The sequence below is a fragment of the Ipomoea nil genome, unplaced genomic scaffold (genome assembly GCF_001879475.1).
Source record: "Ipomoea nil cultivar Tokyo-kokei standard unplaced genomic scaffold, Asagao_1.1 scaffold2701, whole genome shotgun sequence".
Lineage (NCBI taxonomy): Eukaryota > Viridiplantae > Streptophyta > Magnoliopsida > Solanales > Convolvulaceae > Ipomoea > Ipomoea nil.
Genome location: NW_017619129.1, coordinates 1282188 through 1309022, shown reverse-complemented (window position 1 = coordinate 1309022; position 26835 = coordinate 1282188). Strand labels below are relative to the sequence as shown.

General features: G+C 37.3%; 2 protein-coding genes across 2 annotated transcripts; one reads left to right on the top strand and one right to left on the bottom strand.

Annotated features, from left to right (window-relative positions):
- Positions 1–430: 430 nt before the first annotated feature.
- Positions 431–3671, bottom strand: LOC109155364. Its single transcript, XM_019303048.1, has 4 exons — positions 3494–3671; positions 2434–3170; positions 2073–2339; positions 431–1245 (listed from the first exon to the last, which is right to left on the bottom strand). The coding sequence occupies exons 1-4, from the start codon at positions 3555–3557 to the stop codon at positions 580–582; spliced, it is 1734 nt and encodes a 577-aa protein (XP_019158593.1). The 5' UTR covers positions 3558–3671; the 3' UTR covers positions 431–579.
- Positions 3672–18223: 14552 nt separating this feature from the next.
- LOC109155348 lies at positions 18224–20536 on the top strand. The gene has a single exon (XM_019303032.1). It carries the CDS (start codon positions 18224–18226, stop codon positions 20534–20536), a length of 2313 nt encoding a protein of 770 aa, XP_019158577.1.
- The last annotated feature ends 6299 nt before the right edge of the window (positions 20537–26835 follow it).

Sequence of the window (26835 nt, the reverse complement as noted above, 5' to 3'; positions counted from 1 at the left end):
AAACAATAGTCTGGAATGTAAAATGGCAAAAACGATAGTCTGAAACTAAATTTAAAATTGCCACCAAAGACAAGGAACCTCCGGTGAAATTAACTCTATTATTTTTATCCATAGTATGATGAGACATTGTATGCTAATTACTTATATATATTATTAATAAACATCTACAAACTAAACTATTTCATATGAAAATTAATAACAATATTGAATATTAAAAATTATAATAACATCAAATAAAATATTCATAAAATTTAAAAATCTTTAAAATATAATAATAATAATAATAATATAAAATTTATATCCGATATACTACTTAGACAAGTAGACATCAAACATTTAAATGAATATTATGAAACATATAATAAAATTTGATGATGATGATATACGAAATGTTTGTTAGACAACTTCACTAGTAGTCATTCTAGTTTAGTTGAGTTCTATATATACTTGAGAGTCCACTCGATGCGCAACTACATACTCTGGACAAGTTAAACATGAGTGCAAGGGCTTTTTCCCCGACTACAAAACAATAAACATGCGCAACGTTTTTATGTGTGGGGATTGGTAATGTGTTTTAAACTAAGCAAGTTGTGTGTCTCGGGTCACACAACAACATCTGTCCACACTTTCCTCGATGGGATGTCCTTCGTCCAACGCCACACTTTCCTGGGCGGGATGTCCTTCGTCCAGCGCCACACTTTCCTGGGCGGGATGTCCTTCGTCCAGCGCCACACTTTCCTGGGCGGGATGTCCTTCGTCCAATGCCACTAATGTCGTGGCAGCAGCTGTGAACTCCCTGCCGTCCCCATTGATCTCTGTCGAGTTAGGCATCTTGACGTCTTGGGTCAAACCCGTGCTAAAACTAGGCATGTCTCTAAGGGCTTCCCTCATCTCAATAGCTTTCTCTATAACCTCCATGTCTGTTGAGTCAAGCATCTTGACGTCTTGGGTCGGACCCGGGCTAAAACTAGGCATGTCTCTAAGGGCTTCCCTCATCGCAATAGCTTTCTCTATAACGTCCAACGTTTTGAGGTTCTCTGGCTTGGCCCAAAAGGGATTGTCCCGCAGACCCCGGTCACTCGAAGGAACTTCCCTCAACCCCAACAGCATCTGCGTTACATCCACCATATGCTTGAAATTCTCGTCTAACGCAACCTTTGGGGGGGCATGTCTCACCATTTCTACCATGTCCACCACTGAAGCAGCAAGTGCTTTTACTGTGTCGGTAAACTGAGCGAGAAAAATCTGTCACCAAATTGTACACGGTTAGTATGGGATAGAGAGTATATATACAGAAGTAATTCTACAGATGCACCCAGTGCATCCTAAATTACACAGTAAGATTAAAAAGTTTATTAACTATATATATTCCTAGAGCCCCTAAATTATATTATGCACTTGGAAACTGGATTCTACTGGTTTAATACCCCCCAGTAAAAGTATAATATCAAAAACTCGGATTCTACTTTGGAAATAACTAAGCCTAAAGAAAACAGTATTAGATTTGCCCAAGTAGTTAAAATGGCTGTTAGTATGGGAGTGGGTACAAACCTAATAAAGCTACATACAGAGCAGTGTACAGTGTTTTTGCCTGAACAGCCAAAATACAGTAGAACAATACACTCACAAAATGCACTGCTATTCTGTCATAAATACACACAAAATTGCACAAACACTAAATCTAACAACCCATCATGGTAGATCCCATCCACTAGGCTGCAAAAGGGTTCAAAACTCACTAATGCACTATAGTAAAAAAGAAACAAACGAAAACAATGCTGGTTTGACTCGATTAGTGTTACCAAAACCGGAAAAAGAGAGCTTGATTTACCCGAGTAGTGGGAATGGCTGAAAATATGGGATGGAGGCAGGATTTAGCGTGAATTATACATACCAAAATAAAATAAAATTTTGAAAACAGAGTCCTCAATGATGTTTATGCCTTAAAAACAAACATCAAAACAATTCATTAACAAAATGCGCAGCAATACTGCCACAATATAATGCACAGCTAAATATACAATAACACATACAACAAAACACCAATGCTCTAAGAATAATTTCAGAAATACCTGCGGCTCACTAGCTTGGTCCGTACGCCCTGGTACATGATGTGAGAGACCATCGAGCACCGTTGGCGAACCTGGCACGGAGGCAGGGAGTGAAGGAAAGCTCATTCCAGGCCTCAACGGCACGTCAATGTCGCCCATCCCAAACCCCCCACCCTTTATCTCTTGGAGTTGCCGCTGATTCAGAAGTTTAGTGGTCCACCCCCTGAGTGCAGGATAAAACCTAGGAACACTCCGGCTGCCAAACACCACACGATCCATGTATAGGATCTGCTCAATGGGAAATTAATTAGTTAAGTGCATGAATTATAAGGATTTTATAATTTATACCATGTCAAACAGATTATGTGCATAGAAAACTTACAGTAAGGAACACTATGGGTCCGGTGTATTTCTGGACCTTATGCTCCGACCAATCACCATGGGTGTGCACCAAGCGCTGAAGTAGGTAACCACACCAATCCAGATTCTCAATCTGCATCACATCATCGAGCATGTGAAGTATCTGCTGATTAGCATACCCGTTCTGGTTGCTCTCAATTAATGTGGTAGCCACGATAACCGAGAAATGGCGCTTAAACCAAGCACCACCGGCTTTATCTGCCAGTAAAGCATCACACACCTCTGTAGGCGTGATATTGCCTTCCGGGGAACCTAAGATACTCCTCCACTCGCGCAGCATTGGACCGACCTCGTGTTTCCCCCGTACGGTGATTGCAACTCCACCCATCGGAAGTCCAAGACACGCAGCAACGTCCTCCCTGCCAATCCGAATCTTCCTATCCCCTTGAACCGTCAATGACAGGTCGCACGGATTGAAGTTAGTGACCAACCAGTGGCCTAACCGTTGCGGAGTTTCCCTGAATCCCAAATGCAGAAGGTGCCCAAAACCGATTTCCCTCACCGCCTGCCGTTGCCTTGCATTGAGAGAACTCACTGCTCTCAAGAGCTGCCTCGTGGTACCACGAGTCTTAATAGTCGGATACCTAGCCTCCTCCTCCGGTGTGAGCACCATTTCTGCCATCTCGGGATCGTTTCGAATATGCTCTACAAACTCCTGTGCAGATGTTTCGAAATCATCATCAGAGCCTGAGCCTGAGCCTGCCATAACACGATGAACTTCAACATGACCCTATTTGACGCATAAACCACCCACACTGATAGTGCACCACTAAACTCTAAACCTTGGTGATTTGTTACTCGCTCGTCAACCCAAAACCCCCACGGGAGATACAATCCCTTCCTCGCAAAATAAATAAATTAGCCCTAATTTACGCAATTGGAAACGGCCGTCTACCGGCGCCGGCTAACACCTACTATACATTAGGCACACCATGCAAGTATGTGTGGCTTATAATATAATAATAATCCATACGCTAAAGAAGTGCAGTAATCAAAACCCATACAATGAAAATCCTACTTACCTCCGCGCTCGTCTCGTCCGGCTTGGAGCCTCATCGAGCGTCGTCTCTTTGCGTCTCCGACCATTTGTTTGACCTCGTCGCCGGCTTTCTTCAAGCTTCACTGCGTGCGCTCGTCAGGAACGACTAGTGGACTTCGTCGATCACAACAAAATTTGGGGACCAAAAGCTTTGGGGGGAAGCTGCGCCTATTTTGTAGGGAGTGTTTGGGATGGGTTTGGCCCATACTGCCCTCATCAATTTCTTTCCTATTTATCCCGTGACCCGAGTTTAAAGATACACAATTTACCTTTTAAAATTTTATAATTTGTGATTATCATGTTTTATATTTACAAATTTTTAAAGTTTAGAAACACAATTTATATTTTAGATATTCACAATTTCAATACTAAAAATACACAATTTAGAACCAGGGTCCACCTTGGGTCCAAAAATACACAATTTACTTACTAAAATGTTACAGTTTTACCTTTTAAAAATTTATAGTTTGTGATGATCATATATTGTATTAATAACAAATTTTCAAGGTAAATATTTACAGTTTTACCTTTTAAAAATTTGCAATTTGTGATGACCATATATTGTATTAATAACAAATTTTCAAAGCTAAGAAACATAATTTATATTCTAAATATGTCCACAATTTCAATACTAAAAATATACAATTTAAGAATTTACCTGATAAGGTGGACCCTAGTCTATGGTATAACAATTGTGTTTTAACTTCTAACTACCGGTACATAATAATTATATGAGATGCACTCAAACAATAGTGGCATGCCTGTTTCTATAGCGCAAATTATGCTGTGGACTCGTGTCCACAATGCATTGTGGACACGAATTCCAAACGACGTCGTTTTTAGGAAAAACGTGGCATTCTAGTTTTAAAAAAAAATTAATTTTGTCACGTCGTTAATGGCGTTATTCGTTTGTGGAATTATGAATGTACACTTATGTAATTATGAATATACAGTTATGGAATTATGAATACAAAGCTCTGAGATTATGAACTTACAATTATATTAATTGTATTTAGAATTAATTTAAAAAATAGTTTTTATTTATTTAATACTTGTTTTTGAATAAATAAATCTATTGTCTATAGATCGGTATACTTGTGTATTATTATGAATCTAAAATATTATTACATTCTTTTTAAAATTAATTTTTTTTTTTTTGAAAATTTTTTAAAATTAATTTAAACTTCTATATGTTAACTATTATATAGACATTCCGGTTATCATTTCAAATAGGTGGTCATCTACAAAGGTGGGGGTGCAGATTCTTTGATTTGAAACGGTTAATTCGGTTATATAGACATTCCGGTTAATTCCGGTTCGGTTAAAACGGTTCGGTTAACCGATTGAACACCCCTAATCATGTCTATTCCAAAATTTAAAAAAAAAAAAAAAAAAAAAAAAAAAAAAAAAAAAAAAAAACTTCTATATCATATCATAAAGTAGTAGAAAAATTTAATGTATACAATTTAATTTAAGTTTAATATCAACATTAATAATATTTTTAAAATAAAATTTTCACAAAAATCTAAAATAATTAAAAACATAATTGAAGATATATTTTAATTAATTTGATAAGAAAACAATTAAAAAATTAAAAATATTAAAGAACTGTAAATATTATTCATTTATTTACTCATATATAATATGTTATCCATAATAATAAATTAATTATAGATACAATTCTGAATATTGAGAGGGAATTACACTAGGTAGGTAATATATAAAATAAAGCCATTAGCTGGATAAAATATATTATTGCTTTAATTAATCTTTAGTAGCTTACCAAGGCAATAAACAATGAATGCTAACCTCTAACACCTTTGTCCAAAAGTCAACAACTATATAAAATTATAGTAGCACTGCACATTGTAATTTATAATGGTAATATATTAATTAATTTCTATACATAAAAGTCAAGACCCCCATATTAATATATTATATACTTTTTGAGTTAAACTCAACCATTATTTCATAGATCATGGTTCATATAATTATGTAAATCATAAATAAGAAGTTTATTTTTAATATACTAAAAGTACATTAATTATTTGTGCACGTAAAATACATTATTTAAATATTAAAAATACATCGTTTTATATATATTATAAAATAACGTATATTTAGTATACAAACATACTTTTAGTATATTAAAAATGTACATTATATTAATGGTAGATGCAACTGTATGGACCTGGTCGATAGACAAATTTGCCAAACTAAACCTAGACCAATCACATGTCAACAACCGTTATGCTGTGGAACCGTGTCCACCTTGCAAGACGGACAAAGTTCTATGTTCATAATTACCGAACTATATGTCCATAATTATAAAGTTATATATTCACAATTATTGAATCTCTATATTCATAATTAGAAAACTATATGTTCATAATTATAAAACTATATGTTCATAATTTTTTGAATTATATATTTATAATTATGAACAGTTTTGAAACCGAGTCCACCTTGCAATGTAGACACGTTTTCACATGTATAAATAAAAAGTGCATTGCCCTCCAAAAAAAAAAAAAAAAAATGAATGAAATTTCCTCTATAACCTGCATTATCATTGCTTTTTTGTTTCTCTTGATTCCGGCGAATAATGCATTCACCCCCTCTGCCTTGACCTCGCCGGAGTCCATATGCAACGCCACTCCAAGGCCGGCGTTCTGCATAGAGGGGTTAGAGCCGATGTCCGGCTTCACCTTCCACGACGTCGCCAGGCAATCATTTAAGTATTCGCTTTACATCACACAGAACATGTTCTACCCCCACGTCGACCACGCTTTCTATAAACTTTGGGAGTCGCTGGGTTCTGTGTCACCCGAGAACCCAATGCTTTACGCCCTGGGATCCTGCGAAGCTCTCATCCGGAAGAACAAGAGGATCTTGTTTCGAACCCTTGAACAGATTAAGTGCAGAGACAAGGTGGAGAACCCGTCAGAAGCCCAAAGCTTGACGAATTTGTTACGCAGCGTGGTGAGGAACCACGAGACCTGTTTTGATGCTCTTACTGGAGCTGTGGCATCGGCTAATAACGCTACGAATGGGATGGAGATTGAGGGTCTTTTGAGTGACCGTTCAACTGGGAGTGAGTCATACAATGAAACTCTGGAGCTTTTCATGCTAGGTTGGGGTCAGGACCAAATCATCACACATTCTGCACCGCGCGTAGATGACTTCATCACACCCTTGCATAGTTGCATTCATACATTCTTGAATTACGTACCCTACCTGTAATAATCATCCCATCCTGGGAGGTGAAGTAAATTCTACTAACCCAAGGGGTCTGAGTCGAATATCAAATTGTATGTTTTGTATTTATAAGGGGATATGCTTGATGTTAATGAAATTGTTATCTTTCTCTTAGCTTTTTTCATTCTCTGTTCTTTACCTCTTTTTCTCCCCTCCTGCTGCACTCTTTTTTTTTTTTTTTTTTTTTTAATCCTTCGAAAATCCATTAAACATACCCATTTTCTAAATTCATCATCATATCATAAAAGGTATTGTCGTAATGATTTATAATGTTAGGCTGATGACAACATACAATAATATTTGCAAAATCTTTTATTATTCATCAATTCTAATTTTAGAGTACAAGATTAGGCCATATATCAATCGTTATACCCTGCACCACGGCGCCTCCCAAAACGACGTCGTTTTGGAAGACGCGGTAGGAAGTTGACATGATTATGTATATTTTTTATTATGTACATTTTTTTATACAATTATGTACATCTGAATCAGGAAATTTTTGTGTATTATGTTAAGAGTTGATGTGTATTAGGTTAAAAGTTTATGTTTATTATGTATTATGTTAGATTATGTGTATTATCTTTTAAAAAAGAGTATGTGTATTTTGTTATATAATTATGTACATTCATGTATACAATTATGTGTATTCTAGTATAACATTATGTACATTTTTGAACATGAGATTTTTTTTAAAAGAAAATTAACTGCCAAACACTGGGTAGCGAAATTTCAAAAAAAAAAAAAAAATGAAACGATGTCGTTTTGCATCTGGGCGCACAATGCAACGCGCGCCATGGTGCAGGATATAAATTGCCGCCATATATATAGGTACAAGAATTAGAGATGGCAAAGGGGTGGGGCGGGGCGGGGAGTATTACCCGTCCCCGTCCCCATCCCAACGGGGAATTGAAAATTTCTCCATCCCGTCCCTGCGGGGAATTAGGTAGGGACATGTATTCTCCATTCCCCGTCAACTCCTAGTCAAAATGTTAAATAATTGTAATTTTTAATAAAAAAAAATAATAATAAAATCTAAGTCTTAGTTTCAAAAATTAAAAATGAAGTCTACGTGCGTATATATCTATATAGGGTTGAGTTCACATGAGGACCACAATATATAGAGAACTGTGCGGACTGATTATGGGCACCACGATAAATTAGTATCATTAGGCACACAACTTAATACACAATGGCACACAAGAATACATGTAAACATCAGGTTTCGAACCCAAATTATGTCACACGACTACATTCGGCCATGCACACGACATATAGACTAATGACACACGACTACATCCGTCTTCACGGTCCTCTATAATATAGTGGTCCTCATTTAAATATATGTGTAGTATATTGTCTGTATATATAGTTCATTACATATATACATAATATACTGCCATATATGTGGCATTATATATATATATATATATATATATATATATATATATATGTGTGTGTGTGTGTGTGTGTGTGTGTGTGTGTGTGTGTGTGTGTGTGTGTTCGTCCGGAAATTGGCTCGGCCGAAATCGAGAGCAGTGCGCCGAGAGCACAACTCGTGCAACGGTGACCACGAGAGATGCAAAGGCCGACTCTCGAAAGTTGAGACCGAACCCTGCACGCCAACGGTCTGGAACCCGAAAGTTCTGACTGTTATGGGGATTGAATTCATCTGTTACGGAATTAATATCCTATTAACTCCAATTTTGAATTCTGAATTCAATTCCCAAGTAGTGGCCTGCTGTTATAGCTGTTGGAAGTCAGCTTTAATGTCAGTTTTGATTGCCATATTAAAAGCTATTGACTCCTCCACCCCTATATAAGAGAGGCAGTGAGAAGCAGATTTTTATACACATGAGCACAAGCACTCTACACGAAACTTAGAGTTTTCAAGCCTCAAAATTCTGCTTCTACTCCTTCTCTTTCTAAGCCTACTGTGTTCAAAACCGTGTCTTGCTCGCCGGATTCTTTGTTTGAATGCTCAAACATTGAATCATAGCAAGTTTTATCCTGGGAAGCCTAGGCCACAAAGCTCCTAGCATCTTTGGGAGGTGGCAAATAAGGTTTTAAGGAAAGAGTGATCACTTGACTCTTGCAAAAACCCAACACCAAACACGAGCCAAAATTCTCCATCTTTCCTTCCCTATTTTTCCAGAAAATAATAATCTTATTTTTGATTATTATTTGTTTTCCTACCAACGGCTCCAACGGTCCTTCTTTATTAATATTGGAATGAAAAAAAAAAAGTTTTAGACGAAAAATCGATTGTGACAAGCTAGCATATAAAAGCCAATGATATAATGTGATAAAATCATAATATATAGTTGATGACTACAAGTGGAATTATTATTATTATTTTTTTTAAAAGAAAACATATTCTGATTTCTGAATGTGAAGTATTATATTAAAGTATGATTTTTTTTTTTAAATGAGAATTGACACGGACTATGCTTTTTGTACATACCAACCATACATGTTATTCCTTTTCTCATCTAATAAGACTTGGAGTAAATTAATTCCTTAGGTCAATAATATCATCAAATGATCGATCTCTTGAAATTCAAATAGATGAGTTAGTTGTGATGAATGCAGAGTGCGAATTTTTTAATTAATCTGATGACAATATTAATAAATATAATTTAAAGTTTGATATAATCTATTTGCTGATTCATTGTGCTGTTGTGCAGACCTCAACTCGACGTGTTGGGTAGCTCGAATAAAATATTTGTTGAATTCATATTAGTGGTCGACTAATTGTTGTTAGGTTCGCCTATTCAAATATATTATAATTTGTTTTTGTCATGTACGACCATCATTAGGTTGGATATTTCGATGGTAAAACTCAATAATAATCCTACAAAATAAGGATTATTATTTTATAGAAAAATTGGGAAGGAAAAGGTGAAGAGAATTAACTCGGGTTGAGTGTAGGTGGTTAGCACGAATCGAGCGAATCACTCTTTCCTTAAAACCTTATTTGCTACCTCCCACAAGTGTTAGGAGCGTTGTAGCCTAGGTTTCCCAGGATAAAACGTGCTACGATTCAATTGTTTGAGCACCCAAACAATGAACCCAGCGAACTAGAGCAAAGTTTAGAACACAATTGGCTAAAGAAAGGACTAGAAGCAGAGAGTTTTGGAACTGAAAATTATGCTTTCTTATTATGTAAATTTCTGCTGTTCTACCCTCTCTTATATAGGGCTTGAGGATTAAATAACATTTAATAGATGGCATTTAAACTGGTATTAAAACCAATGGTACAACACCTGAAACAGACTGCCCATTATGCGTGACTTAAATTAAAAATTAAAAATTAAAATTAATAGAAAATTAATTCCGTAACTGTTGAAATTTAGTCTCACAACGGTCTGGTTGCAGCAGAAGTCTCGAGCTATTAACCTACTGCCATGGCCGAACCACCATTTCAGTCTGGTCTGGTCACCCAAGCTGTTCAGTTTCGGCTCCAAGGCCGAACCACCAGTTCAGTTTCAGCCTCAAGGCCGAAACATCAGTTCAATTTCGGCATCAAGGCCGAACTGTTGTGGCTGTTCAGTTTCGGCCTCAAGGCCGAACTCATGAACCTTGGTTGAAAGTCCAGTGGCTTTGTGTTGGAAAAAGTGTATCGAAGTTTGGCATAACTTATGCTTGCAAGGCGTGTCAATTTTCGGACAATATTCGTGCCCGCAGGTGCCGACACCTTTCTAGTCTCAATTTGTGATTTGAGTACTAAAAGTACCTTATTTTGTGTAATGTACATTCAGTACACAAATATAATAATATACTTTTAATATATTAAAATTTAAAAATGTACTTTTTATTATGGTTCAAATAGCATTGTCTGGATCATGGTCCACATAATAATTTGGGCAATTTATATCCTACACCACGGCGCACGTTGCACTATGCGCCCAGATGCAAAACGACGTCGTTTTAATTATTATTTTTTTTTGAAATTTCCCGCCCCAGTGAATGGCAGTAGTTTTTTCTTAAAAAAAAAACCCGCTGTTCAAGAATGTACATAATGTTATACTAGAATACACATAATGTTATACATGAATGTACATAATTATATAACAAAATATACATACTCTTTTTTAAAAGATAATACACATAATCTAACATAATACATAATAAACATAAACTTTTAACATAATACACATCAACTCTTAACATAATACACACAAATTTCCTGATTCGGATGTACATAATTGTATAAAAAGAATGTACATAATTGTATAAAAATACACATAACTGTATGAACCAATACACATAACGTTGTGAACAAATACACATAACGTTGTGAACAAATACACATAATCTCAGCAACTTCCTACCGCGCCTCCCAACACTACCCCAAAACGACGTCGTTTTGGGAGGCGCGCGGCGCACAGTGCTATGTGCGTCGTGGTGTAGGATATAACGATTGAATAATTTGCCCATGTGAGAAAGCATGGTGGCCCAAAAAGTTTGAGTTGGGGGCCCAAAGTTATAGAGAAAATTTACCATATCAGTTGACATTAGTACAAACCGTGCAATATCATTATACATATTATATGTGATTGTGTTAATTATTATTGATAATTATTTTTAATTATACTGTGTGCAATAATGTTTGCAATATATAATTATATGAATACGATCGACACTGTTTTCGAATATTACTTAAATTTTTTACATAAGTCAAAATATATACAATAATAAACAAATATTTATATTTATTTAAATATGGATTGTCGCTCTTTTATCAAATATAAAGTTATCAATTGTTTTGTCAACAACAACTATTTTGAGAGTTTTTTTGCACTTTTAGTCCCACGACTATAGTGGCACTGGCAGAATTGATCCACGACTTTTGAACTTTGCAATTTTAGTCCACGACTATTGCTTTTTTTGCAAAAATGGTCCTTCCGGCCACTTTTCCGTCAAAATTTCACCGGAAAAAAAAAATTCCATTTTTAACCGGATTAAAATCGACATTTTACTTATCTCAAAAAATTAAAAGAAAAAAATTGATATTTGACTACATACAATATTACTGGGCTACATACTACTGCCCCAGGCGGCGGAGTTCCTGGAGCAGGTAGGGTTGTCAGTAAGCGGCAGAGCGGCCGTGGCGTTCCCCGGGCTCCGGCAGCAGCATTGGAGTGGTACATGTACTCCGCCGCCTGGGGCAATAGTATGTAGCCCCAGTAATATTGTATGTAGTCAAATATCAATTTTTTTCTTTTAATTTTTTGAGATAAGTAAAATGTCAATTTTAACCTGGCTAAAAATAGAGAATTTTTTTTTTCCGGTGAAATTTTGACGGAAAAGTGGTCGGAAGGACCATTTTTGCAAAAAAATCAATAGTCGTGGATTAAAATTGCAAGGTTCAAAATTCGTGGATTAATTCTGCCAGTGTCACTATAGTCGTGGGTAATCAATTGATGTTTATTTTACTGATTAATTGAATATTTTAAAATTTTGGAGATGAAGACCAAAATCACGAAATAAAGATTCATTATTAATTTTTGTCAATATCGAAACTAATCATTTAACCTAATAAATTTACATCCTAAAAGTGTAAATAATAAAACACACAATAAATCACTATGTAAGCATTGAAAAATTTAAATAATATTATTGGACCGTGGTGGATAATTGGTTGCTAAATTAATTACTTTAATTAAGCTAATTGGACTAATATTTATTTAATCGGGTTAATTAAATGGCCCATTAAATATTTAATTGGTTTAATTACTTAATTAAATGTAATTGGATGTTGGATTGTTCAGCCCGAGATGATGAAATATTTAATCGAGTTGGACCAGGCTATTGAATCAATTGGACTGCATAATTAGCGGGCTTGACTTGGTCTTGGCCCACTAAAATTATATGTGGATTATATAATTTTGAGGAATTTGAATATTTGATATTATTTGGAAATTTAATGAAATGATGAACCTGGACGCAATGGTGTCCCGATACATTCCTTAATTTAATTAAAGAAATTAAATTAAATAAGGAATTAAGAGTTGGTTGGAGATTTTCCCTCACCCTCACCACTATAAATAGTGGTTTCATTTTCAAGAATTGAAGCTGGAAATCTGCATATCGAAGCTCTGCCGAAATCTTGTCAGGATATCGTCTGGAACACGCCCGCAGTTGTACTGCGTATATTGCGCTGAGGAATACGCCATTTGAACACCGGAAGCCCTTCTTTGAAGATCAAGCTGCATATTAGCCCTTCATTGAGGAACAAGCTACCAACTCCGAAGGCCCTTCAGCAAGGAACTACTCCAATTCGGCACACTCCCGAATTCGGCATACTTCCAGTTCGGCATACTCCCGAACTCGGCATACTTCCAGTTCAGCATACTCTGAACTCAACACACTTTCAACAAGGAACTCGGCATACTTCCAGTTCGGCCATACTCCCGAACTCAGCATACTTCCAGTTCAGCATACTCTGAACTCAACACACTTTCAACAAGGAATTCGGCATACTTCAAGTTCGGCCATACTCACGAACTCGGCATACTTCAAGTTCAGCATACTCTGAACTCGGCACACTTCCAATTTAGCATATTCCGAATTCGGCACAGTTCTAATAGGCATACTTCTAGTAGAGAATCAGAGGACTTCTCATATACAGAGATTGTACCCCTTCCCGTTTGATATATACTTGATACTACTTGTAACCGATACTTTGAATTTTGAATATATACAATTCAAGTAAATTGAAGAATCAGAGGACCATCCAGATACTTTTACCCACACCCCATTGATACTTGACATGTAACCAGAATTTTGAATTCAAATATATTATATTCAATTTTCTTTGTTTACAAATTGGCACGCCCAGTGGGACAGCTCTGCCTCTCATCTCTCTACTACTACTATACCCCTACCTGCGCATCAAATGGCATCGAACAATCCCATGTTCAGGAGGACCTATGCCCAAGCTACCAAGTCCAAGTCTACGCCTGTAGCTAGTTCTGGCACTACCCAGAAAACACAAGGTCCGCTGACAAGGAACCGCGCAAAAGATTTGGGTGTCCAAGTGCCTGAACCTCAGTCCATGGCACGACGTGTGGTTCGAAGGCTCAACAAGGCCCCTGCTGCCTCAAAGGCAATTGCTTTTGCTGGATGTCCACCCTCTCCCAAGGGAGCTACCGATGGTGGTAGTCCAACTTCTATGCAAGGGAACGCTAGTAGCGGGAGCTCTCCCCCCGTAACTCCGCCACATCCATTATGGAAGGCTGCACCTGAGTGGTCGCATGTCTACAACGTCATGCCGGCCATGGCGACAAACACAGAGTCTGTGAAGGAGCAATTAGCTAGAATTGCTAAGTCTCTGGAAGGAATGGCTGTCACTCTTCAAAATCAAGAGAAACGGCTTAACACCCTCGATAATAGGGTAGGAAGCATCATGGAGGAGCAAGGAAGCCGTGCTCCAGGAAAGCAACCTGAAGGTCAAGAAGAGGTTGGTCAGCAATCACCACCACCTCATGTTAGCCATGTGGTAGGAGAAGCTGCTTCCCACTTAACTGTAACTGAGAAAACTATTCCAGTTACCGAAGGCATGATACCGGTGGATCAGTTGAAGGACTACATAATGGGGGCCATCAAAGGCAAGTTGGATGAAGGCCAACCTTCATATTCCTATGCTAAGCCCTACACACAAAGAATTGAGGAGTTGAAAATTCCCTACGGCTATCAACCTCCTAAGTTCCAGCAATTCGATGGCAAGGGAAATCCCCGACAGCACATTGCCCACTTTGTAGAGACATGCAATGATGCAGGGACTTATGACGATCTGTTGGTAAAACAGTTTGTCCGTTCATTAAAGGGAACTGCGTTTGATTGGTACACTGACCTTGCGCCCGGCTGCATCGATAGCTGGCATGATATGGAACGTGAGTTCTTAACTCGTTTCTATAGCACAAGGAGAACGGTCAGCTTCTTGGAACTCACCACTACTCGCCAATGGAAGGGTGAACGCGCCGATACCTACATCGAAAGGTGGAGGGAACTATGCCTGAATTGCAAAGAAAGAATATCCCAAAGTTCTGCAATTGAGATGTGCATCCAAGGAATGCACTTTAAACTCTCCTATATCCTACAAGGGATTAAGCCAAAGTCCTTTGAGGAGTTATCCAGTCGTGCTCACGACATGGAATTGAGCATCGAAGCCAGCGGAGGGCACAACATATTGAACTTGCCTAGCTCCTCCAATGCACCTGGAAAACAAGAAGTTAAAAAGTGGAACAAATCTTTTCCAAAGCAGGAAAAGAAAGAAGTGATGAATGTGAAGGCCACTCCTATGACAGTCTTCACTAAGGCAACTGAAAGGCCTAGGTCAAGATCATTTTCTGGCCCGTCAAGGGGTGGTAGAAGGCCGACAATTGAAGAAAGGCAGGAGAAGACTTATCCTTTCATGGACTCTGATGTATCTCCTATTTTTGATGAGCTACTCAAACTCAGACTCATTGAGTTGCCGGAAATGAAACGTCCTGATGAAGCTACAAGGGTGGATGACCCATATTACTGCAAGTACCATCGTCTTCTTGGTCACCCAATTGAGAAATGCTTTATCTTCAAAGACAAAGTTATGGCACTGGCCAGGGATGGAAAAATTGAGCTCGCTGATGCTAACGCGAGCTCGAATCAAATCTCAATTACACTCGGGCGGTTCGCTCCGCTGTGTACTGAAAAGGAAGATGGGAAACAACGGAAACGTCCACTCCCCTTCATTGTTAAGCACGCTGTCGGTCAAAGTTCAGAACCGCAGCGGAATGATAACGCATCCGAAGGTAAATGGGTGATTATCACTCATAGAAAGAAGAAATTCGAGCCTGTGAAGCATCAAAAGCACATAGTGAAAAGTTGGGTTGAGAAAACCTCAAAAAGTACCCATGCCCGCAAATCAAAGACGAAGGGCCATGTCAAACAGTTATGTGCACCAGTTCCTTTGGCTCAATATATGCCAAAGGGATTTGATCTTCAAGGGGCATGCAATTCTAGCTCCTGCCTAAATACAAATGACAAGACAGAAGATGGAGGTGAATGTTCATCTCCTAAAAACATCAAGGATGAGGAAGTGTTAATGCATAAGGCTACTTCCTACTCCACAGAAATTACCTTCAAGGATGAAGACTTGTTACTTGGAGGCACGCCACACAATCGCCCATTATTTGTTGAAGGCTACACCCGTGGGCAAAAACTCAAAAGAATTATGGTTGATCAAGGCTCAGCTGTGAACATCCTATCCCTCCGAGCTGTGAAGGACCTTGGTATATCGACAGATGAGCTTGCCCAAAGTCGTCTAATGATACAAGGCTTCAACCAGGGAGGGCAAAGAGCAATCGGCATCATCAGACTTGACTTAAGAATTGGAAGCCTAAGTTCAGGTGTCATCTGCCATGTCATATATGCGAGGACATCTTATAACTTGTTACTTGGAAGGCCATGGATACATGAAAATGGGGTGGTACCCTCGTCTTGGCATCAATGCCTTATGTTTGAAAGGAACGACGTAGTTGAAAAGGTTGTCGCCGATGAAAGCCCTTTCACAGAGGCTAAGTCTTACTTTGCGGATGCAAAGTTCTACATTAAAAGGAAAGTTATTGTTGAAGATATTGAGGAAAGCAATGACGATCCACCTTCCCAATCAAAGTCAAAGGGGAAACAAGTTGTAGAGGGAGATTAACACAACGCAAAACTCATCTTCCCGCTTGCAAGGATTGATACACTAAAAACAAATGCAGCAAAATCAACCGAAGAGAAATGTGGTGATAAAGTGGGCCAAATATTCCCCGCCAAACGTACCGAGGGTTTCGACCCTAATGCTTATAAGCTTCTAGCCAAGGCTGGCTATAACCCCAACGAGCTACAGAAGTTGGGAAAGCTTATCCCAGAAGCCGGCGGTAAAGGCAAAGCAAGTCACCAAGAACCTCAAACGCGCAAAGGGTTGGGCTATGTTTCCCCTAAACCAGTGCGAATTCTTATAAACAGGGCTGCAAGTAATTGTATCTCCGCGGAGGGAAGCGAGTATGACCCAAAGCTCACTCCTACCAATGATAATAGGCAAGACAAAAGGAAGTCAGTCTTCGACCAAATCGGTAAGGCGGACTCTCGACGCTTAGTCTTTGATCGACTTGGAGTTGTCCAAGTTATTAAAGACAGTGTCAATGTTCCTGCTGAAGTGGAACCTCCCAAAAGGCTTAGAAGCATGATTCCTTCTCAGATGATACGATAAACATATATTCATGTTTCATGCGGTGAAGTGTTGAAAGTCCAACCGAAGACCATTGTACACACTCGTGTACATAAAGAGGAAAATGAGGAAAGCGTAGGCTCAAGTGATGACGTACCACCAACCACTCAGGGAGAGGTGGCATCGTCGTTCCATATCACTTTGTGTGATGAGACTCCGATTGAGGGAAAAGATGCAGAAGAGGCACCCCATGAGTTAGAAGAAGGGGTACGAGCCGCAGTGGATGAATTAAAAGAAGTTAATCTGGGAACTCCTGAAAATCCTCGTCCTATCTTCATTAGCGCACTCCTATCTGATGAAGATGAGGAAATCTATGTCACATTGCTGAAAGAATATATTGATGTCTTTGCATGGACATACAAGGAGATGCCAGGGTTAGACCCAAAGGTAGCTGTGCACCGCTTAGCAGTGAAGAAAGGGTGTCGCCCGGTCAAGCAAGCTCAACGACGCTTCCGCCCCGAGCTCATTCCCTCGATTGAAACAGAAGTTAATAAGCTTATTGAGGCTGGCTTCATTCGTGAAGTTAAATATCCAACCTGGATATCCAGTATTATGGTCGTGCGCAAAAAGAATGGCCAGATCCGCGTCTGCGTAGATTTTCGGAACCTCAATGTGGCATGCCCGAAAGATGACTTCCCGCTTCCTATCACGGAGTTAATGATAGATGCCGTGACTGGGCATGAGATCCTGTCATTCATGGATGGCTCCTCCGGCTACAATCAAATCCGCATGGCGCCGGAAGATGAAAATTTAACTGCATTCCGAACGCCGAAAGGCATCTACTGTTACAAAGTAATGCCCTTTGGTTTGAAAAATGCAGGTGCTACATACCAAAGGGCTATGCAGACAATATTTGATGATATGCTCCATAAAATGGTCGAATGCTACGTAGACGACCTGGTTGTGAAGTCGAAATTGCGCACAAATCACTTGGTGCATTTAAGGCAAGTCTTCGACCGCCTACGAAAGTTTCAACTGAAAATGAACCCCCTGAAATGTGCTTTTGGGGTTGCTGCTGGAAATTTCCTCGGGTTTACTGTTCGACACAGGGGCATCGAGATTGAACAAGCAAAGATTGACGCCATAATGAAGATGCCTGAGCCGAGAAACCTTCATGAGCTTAAAAGCTTACAAGGGAAGTTGGCTTACATCCGAAGGTTCATATCAAACCTAGCAGGAAGATGTCAACCTTTTAGTCGGTTGATGAAAAAGGGCATCTCATTCATATGGGATGAGGCATGCAAGAACGCATTTGAGAGTATCAAGTCATACTTGATGAAGCCGCCTGTGCTAACTGCTCCTGTTCACGGCCGCCCGCTGATCCTTTATATTTCCGCCCAAGACAGTTCTGTGGGAGCCTTGCTTGCTCAGGAAAATGACAAGGGGAAGGAGAATGCTCTCTACTATCTCAGCAGAATGATGACCCCGAACGAGTTAAAGTACTCCCCAATTGAAAAGCTATGTTTGGCACTTGTGTTCTCTATCAAAAAACTTAAGCACTACTTCGAGGCTCATACCATCCGGCTTGTTTCCAAAGCGAACCCGGTGAAATATGTTATGGCGAAGGTCGTTCTCTCCGACCGCCTCGCAAGGTGGTACTTATTGTTTCAACAGTTTGAAATTGTATATGTGTCGCAAAAGTCTGTAAAGGGGCAAGCCTTGGCCGATTTCCTAGCGGACCACCCAATACCTGCTGAGTGGGAGTTGTCTGACGATTTGCCTGATGAAGATGTGCTTGTCATTGAAATACTACCCCCATGGAAGATGTACTTTGATGGAGCTTCACATAGAGAAGGGGCAGGTGCTGGAGTTGTCTTCGTCACTCCAGAAGGTGAGGTGTTGCCATATTCATTCACCTTGACCGAGCAATGTTCAAACAACGTTGCTGAGTATCAAGCATTGATACTCGGGCTCGAAATAGCGGCTGACATGAAGCAACTGAGAATTAACATTTATGGAGATTCAAAGTTGATCATAAACCAAGTGTTGGGTCTATATGAAGTGAAAAAGGCGGAGTTAGTCCCATATAACAACTATGCAAAGATACTAATGCAATGGTTGGGGGACGTCACAATTGAACATGTACCGAGGAAGGAAAACAAGCAAGCTGACGCCTTAGCCGCATTGGCTTTGACTATTGCTCATCCTGCGGCCCGAGTGCGAGTATGCCAAGAGTGGGTAGTTCCACCAATCTTCAATGAAGACGGCTCAGTTGATGAAACTGTTGAACTCCCTACTGCCTCAGTTTATGATATAGGCAAAGACGACTGGAGGCAACCACTGGTTGACTACCTCACTGGTGGAAAGTTACCTGAAGATTCACGTAAGAGGGTGGATATAAAGCGTCGAGCTCCTCGCTTCATCTACTATAAAGAGACGTTGTATCGTCGTTCATTCGAGGGAGTCTTTCTCCGATGTCTAGGGGAAGAAGAAGCTTTACAAGCTATGCAAGAAGCTCATTCTGGGGTTTGTGGTGCACATCAATCCGGTCCCAAGTTACATTTCCACATTAAGCGAATGGGATATTATTGGCCTACAATGGTAAAGGATTGCATAGACTATGCTCGAAGGTGTCAAGCTTGTCAATATCATGCAAACTTTATTCATCAGCCACCAGAACCTCTACACCCAACAGTTGCATCTTGGCCATTTGATGCTTGGGGACTTGATGTGGTTGGCCCAATTACGCCTAAGTCATCTGCAGGGCACGCATATATACTAGCTGCCACCGACTACTTTTCAAAATGGGCTGAAGCCGTGGCATTGAAGGAGGTGAAGAAAGAAAATGTTGCAGACTTTCTCCGTGTCCACATCGTCTATCGATTTGGTATCCCGCGATATATCTTAACAGATAACGGGAAGCCCTTTAACAACAAGTTAATGGACAAGATCTGCAAGCTTTTTGACTTTAAGCAGCGAAACTCATCAGCTTACTATGCAGCTGCAAATGGGCTTGCTGAAGCTTTTAACAAAACCCTATGCAATTTGTTGAAGAAAGTGGTCTCAAAATCGAAAAGGGACTGGCATGATAGAATGGAAGAAGCTTTGTGGGCGTATAGAACCACATATCGCACACCTACTCAAAGCACTCCATATTCTTTGGTGTATGGTGTGGAAGCGGTCTTGCCTCTAGAGCGCCAAATACCTTCCTTAAGGTTGGCTATACATGAGGGTCTTACTGATGAAGAGAATGCTAAGCTACGCTTGGCTGAGTTAGAAGCCTTGGATGAAAAACGTCTGCAAGCGCAACAAAGCTTGGAGTGCTATCAAGCTCGTATGTCTAGAGCTTTTAACAAAAGGGTAAAGACCCGTTCCTTTCAAATTGGGGACAAAGTCCTAGCTGTTCGCAGGCCCATCATCGTCACGAGAAAAACCGGTCACAAGTTCACTTCAAGGTGGGATGGTCCCTACGTGATTTTAGAAGTTTACACCGGTGGGGCTTACAAGCTGATTAGTGAAGATGGTTTGAAGATCGGTCCAATTAATGGAAGGTTCCTAAAGCTTTACCACCCTTAAACTTGGGGTGTCAACACAAGTCATGAAGATGTGATGAATGACTGATCCACCAAAAATGCAGCACGTGGTTAAACTGCTAATGCATCTCGCTTTGTCTATGGGTGGGCCCAAATCATAGACACTCCTGGCCCGCATGAGTCTAAACTGTGAACGGCTCTAGTTTATAAAAAAAAAAAAAAAAATCATTTGAACTACGTTTGACTTGATCTCCTTCATAGGAGTAGGCAGCTTAGAAATCAAACTATCTAAGTTTAGTCATAACAAAAACAAATCCAATTCATGTTGCAAGAGTGGTTTATCAAGACATTCGCTCAGCTCAACAAGCCAAAGCAAAGATGTACGAGTTTGCTAAAAGTCAAGCACAAAAATGAGAAACACCCAATTATCAAGAGTTGAGGAAAGAAACAACATCAGTCTTGCAACAAAAAGAAATGACTAAAGGGAAAATGGCCTCATTCAAGCTCTCCCCATCTTTTGGAGTCAACAGAGTCAACCCTTAAATGAGAGAGACTTCTACTTTGGCATTTGAGATTGAATTCGCCTCAGAAGCGATAGAAGTGTCATAATCACAGCCATAGGGGCAAACCCTTCATGAAATCTTAAAGGGAAGAAGCTACAATTTTAAAGGAAAGAAGCTACAGGATACTCCCTGGCATGAGTCAAAACTGCCTCATCTTTTAAGACTCCCTGGCACGAGTCGAAACTGCCTCATCTTTTAAGACTCCCTGTCACGAGTCGAAACTGCCTCATATCTTTCAAGGCTCCTTGGCACGAGTTGAAACGGCCTTATATCTTTAAGTTGTAGTGTCGAGACTTTCTTGCACTACATACTTTCGAGTGTTATATGCTCTCAAGTGGTGTACAAGCAAGTCTCGAGGGGGCATTTGTAGATACTTAAATTTTGATAAATATTGATTATTTATCAATATTAGTATATTTGAATATATTTAAAATAGTTTGGATAATATTGATATTATCTAATTTGTTAATTAGATAATATCAAAAGAGTTTGAGCTTATCAAAATTCTCTATCCTACACCTATAAATAGGGCATTTCATTTCTATGTAATCACACACATCCTAGGAAAAATTCATAGAAATATCTTAAAGCTTTGAAGCTTATTCAGGGATCACAATAAAAATGTGATCCTGAAAGTAAAAGCCCCTCCTCCAATCCAATCGTGCCTGTTGCCTGTTGATCCAAACCTCCATTGAAGATTAAGCCATTTGAACCAGGAGGCCCTTCAAGAAGAACAAACTATATATACAAGCTCTTCTTTGAAGATCAAGCCACTTGAAACCCGGAGGCCCTTCATGGTGGAGTGTTCAAGGCATCAAATTGAAGAATCAGAGGACCATCCAGAGACTTTTACCCACACCCCATTGATACTTGACATGTAACCAGAATTTTGAATTCAAATATATTATATTCAATTTTCTTTGTTTACACACTAGTTAATTAATCAACTAATAAAACTAAAATATATACTTCAAATTTAAAGAGTTATGAAGTTAAATTATATTGGATACTTAATGCCCTCTATTATTGAAATCTTGACGAAGGAAATAAGTTTATAAAAAAAATGGTGAATTTGATTATTTGATTGATTTATTTTTATTTAATGAATTTGAGCTTTAATATATATTTTGACTTGATTTAGGAGGGGTCAAAAGTGTATTTTATTCCTATTATAATAATATTGGAGATGAGGGGTAGGGAGGGGTGCTGGCCCCTACGTACCCCAAGGGTGGCTCCACCTCTGAGGGAAACTTACACTCACTATTCGAAGGAAACTTGCATTCACTATTCGAAGGTGTGCATTGAATAAACCCTGTCTTCTAACTCATGTCTATAGTTGACTTGCTTAAATCAAGAAAACTAATAAACTGCTCCTATTGGGTGTCGAACTTGTAATATTGTTGTATGTTGCTAAGTTGACCGTTCGTCGAACTTAGTTAGGGCTGACCGATTCCACCAATATTTGATCTTATCTTAAGTGTTTATATATGATCTAAAAAACAAGCTAGATACCATTTACTTTGATGATCAATTTATCCTCTTATTATCACATCACTTAAAAAATTTGGCACACTCTTTACATCCAAGTCTCAGAATAAGGGGTGTGTTAAATACTAAAACACTGGTGTTGTACTTGTTACGCAATAGAATTAGCCAACTTTGTAATTGTATTTTCCTAATACCATAAACAACTTATTAATTGTGTTATCTTAATCATAGTAGCATTTGTAGACTCTTATTATAAATAGAAATGATAAGGATAGAATACCTGACGGGTGGTGTTGGCATTTCCAGTTGGATACATAAATATATACTAGTTTTTCACGGGCATTGCGCGATTGGGATAATGCCCAATGCTTTTTTGTTAAATAAGTACTTTAAAGTATATTAAAGCAGAATTATATTGAAATTGTTCATGCATAGATAATTGAAGGTTGAATTTGCGTAGTTAAATAGGTAATTCTTCTCCCAAAGGTTGAGTCCCCAACGCCAAGGGTCCCCCACACTCCGACCCGACAGAGCATTGTGGGAAGTTGTAAATCACGGTGACTCAATGGTTCAGCAGACAAGGTCATACATAATTCCCGCACTGCCGCCGCCGAGGTTCAAACCTTGGTCTCTTCTCCCAAATACTACCCACTAACCCATTGAGCTAAGCCCGTGCGGGTTAAATAGATAATTCTAAGTTTACAAATGCAAGATAATATAGTCAAGATTGATTATAATTGTCAATAAAATAATTGTATAGGTATAGTTGAAACCAAATACGGGATAAGGGAGAACAAATAAAAATTAGGGCATAAAATATTAAATATATACTAATATTGTTTAAGGAGATTCCGACATTAGGATTTGTGGTTAAGTTTTATTAAGACTTTAATATTAGAATTAGATTAATGGTGTAGTTATAATTCTATATTAGACTTTAATATTAGAATTAGACTAACGGTGAATTAACGAAAAAGTTAAATGGATAATCATATAATTAAGGATAAATTAGAAAATCTTACAAGAAAAAAATTAAAACCTGAACAATATGAACCATTCATTTGATTTAATAATTTGGCGGTCATTTTTTCTACCCAATGTTAATAATTAAATAAATTCGCTGGTCAAATCCGCTAGTATAATCTGCTAACGCTAACCGCTAACTGCTGATTGTCAAACAAGGACATTGCAAGGTAGTTCTCACTTCAATTTGTTGTGTGATTTGAATACTCTCTTTGTCACAAAATCTCTCAAGTAGTTAATATGATTGGCTTTATTAATTATATTTTATTTTTTATTTTTTTCATGGTATTAATAAAATACTTGGTAAATAAAATATATAGCATTATTTTGTATTATAACTTTGATATTTAATTAGAAAAATAGTGCACAAAAAAGATAATAGATAATGTAGTGAGTATAATCAATTGATGAATTTGAATGTAAAAATTTTTACATTTGAGAAAAATAAAGACAATATAACTAATGAAAATATTTCTTTTAATTAATTTATTGATAATTAATAAATATTTTTTTCACTGAATAAAGACATTGTAAGGACAATGTGCGAATATAATTAATTAATAAATTTGAATATAAAGAATTTTTATATTGAAGAAAAATAAAGACAATATAACTAATAAAATTATTTCTCTTATTTAATTTATTGATAATGAATAATTTTTTTTTTGAATAAAGGCATTGTGGACACATAATTCTAAATTAAAGAAATGCATATGTATTATTTTTTGTTGTAACTACTAAATTATTATTTATATAATTTAATAAGAGTAAAATAGAGTACTAATTATGCCAACTTTGATTGGGATGAGGTTCGAACCTACGACTTTTTTTTTTATTAAAATCAATGAGTAAGTTAACGGTGAACTAACGGCAATTCTTAAAATTTTAACGAAATTAGTAACGGTGTGTGGATATTTTAAGAAATTTTAGTGTAAAATTTAAATCTGATCAATCTTTTAACCAATCTGAGTCATTCATTTGATTAAAATCTGTGACCGCCATTTTTTCTACCCATTATAGGCCTAACTCTCTTGGGCTCTTATTAGTATAGTATAGTATATATATATATATATATATATATATATATATATATATATATATATATATATATATATATATATATACTAGTTTTTTACGCGCATTGCGCGATTTGGATAATGCCCAATATTTTTCTTAAATAAGTATTTTAAAGTATATCAAGTCAAGATTATATTAGAATTTTTCGTGCATAGATAATTGAGTGTTGAATTTGCGTATTTAAATTGGTAATTCTAAGTTTACAAATGCAAGATAATATAGTCAAGATTGATTATAATTGTCAATAAAATAATAGTATGGGTATGGTTGAAACCAAATACGGGACATAAGGGAGAGCAAATATAAATTAAAGTATAAAATATTAAATATATACTAATATTGTTTGAGGAAATTCCGGTAGTATGATTTGTGGTTAGAGTTCTATTAAGACTTTAATATTAGAATTAGATTAATGTTATAATTATAATTCTATATTAGACTTTAATATTAGAATGAGACTAATGCTGAATTAACGGTACTTAATAGAAAAGTTAATGGATCAGATAATCATATAGTTAAGGATAAATTAGGAAATCTCAAGAAAAAAATTAAAATCTTAACAATCTGAACTATTCATTTAATTTAATAATTTCACGGTCACTTTTTCTACCCAATGTTTATAATTAAATAAATATTTGAAAGTATATCAATGCAAAATTATATATGAGAAGTTCAACTTAAGTAATTTAATGTCTAATTTGTTTATTTAAATATGTACTTCATAGTATATGAATACAATATAATATAGGAGATTCATTATAATTGTTACTAACCTTTTTTTTTTTAAATAGTTACCAAGTATTTTTGTTGCAAAGGGTTCTAATATATTTAATGAATGCACATATATACAAGATCAATGATGAATAAATTATTATGGATAAAGAAATTCTTAATTTAAGGAATTTAGATGTAGTAAAAATTTAAAATTTTTAATTATAATGTAACCCAAAGATATTGAACGATTGCTAAATATGATGTAATCCAAAGATCAAAATGCTAAAGAAAGTGTTTGGTTATTCAACAGTTTGAAGCAACTATTTGTTCCAAACCACTGAAAATACAAACATTGCAATTTACAATATTTTCACTTAGCGTTTTTTAGAATGATTTCCCAAAACACATCTATATCTATATTTTTTTAAAAAAATTATTATTATTGTTATTTTTGAATGCTACTGACTCTATTACATTGTTTTATCTGTTCAATCAAACTTTCTCAACCTAATGAAGGTTCACACAGAGTCATCAAAGCCTCCACTGAGGCTCAATCTCATAACATCCCACATGGGAGAGGTCACTACATGTCATCTGAGCACAATGTGCTTTATTATTATTATTATTATTATTATTATTAGAGTTTTTTCCCAAAATGGTCCCTCGACTATCGCTTATTCTCAATTTTGCATTTCGACTTTCAATTGCACCCAATATGATCCCTTGACTTTTAAAAACTATCCCAAATTGGTCCTCTGTTACTTTTTCCGTCAATTGGATGTTAATATTGGGGGTATTTCCGTCCATTCACCTCCTTTGCCTATTACAACTGCTTTTTGGAGCAAAAATCGAAGTAAATGCATAACTTGCGTAAATGTAGAAATAAACAAAACATTTAAAAGAAAAGCAAATATTATTCTGTAATATATATATAAACATTTCTCCGCTGAAGCCACAATCTTCTGGTACAGAGATGAGACCATAATCCATGAGGCAAAAATCTGCAAAAGCACACGCCATGGCAAGGCCATGAGAGTCTATATTTGGCAGCCACAATCTGAGCAAATACACGTCCTTTACCCTTGCGAATCCTCCCGGCTTTCGCTCTCAGATAAAAGAACAAAAAAATAAAACGAGTTCAAGAAAACAATATTTGAAAGACAAAGGAATTTGGAAATGCTCGTGGGGAAGTAATCAGAGGATATCCATGATCAGAGAGGGTTGAAAACCCATCCATTTTTACTCTCCTATTTGTCTATCAATCAAACTTTATTTCTTAAATTTCTCTTTACAGAATCATTATAATCCTGGGGCACCACACAAAATTAATACGAATTCCAAATATAATCTTAAAGCTAACAAACATTTATATATACGCATAAAAGTACGAATATCGACACGTAATGGTAAGCAGGTCGCTGGAGATGCGCAGCCATGTCTGGGGAGTTGCAGCTCCGTAAACGCTCACAATATAGGC

Excerpts from the sequence above, each read along its gene's own strand:
- LOC109155364 (XM_019303048.1), bottom strand. The coding sequence starts at position 3,557 with ATGGTCGGAGACGCAAAGAGACGACGCTCGATGAGGCTCCAAGCCGGA. Across the intron at positions 3,171-3,493 it reads CGGACGAGACGAGCGCGGAG|GCTCAGGCTCAGGCTCTGAT; the intron begins GTAAGTAGGATT and ends GTGTTATGGCAG. Across the intron at positions 1,246-2,072 it reads ACCAAGCTAGTGAGCCGCAG|ATTTTTCTCGCTCAGTTTAC; the intron begins GTATTTCTGAAA and ends ATTTGGTGACAG.
- LOC109155348 (XM_019303032.1), top strand. The coding sequence starts at position 18,224 with ATGAAAAAGGGCATCTCATTCATATGGGATGAGGCATGCAAGAACGCA.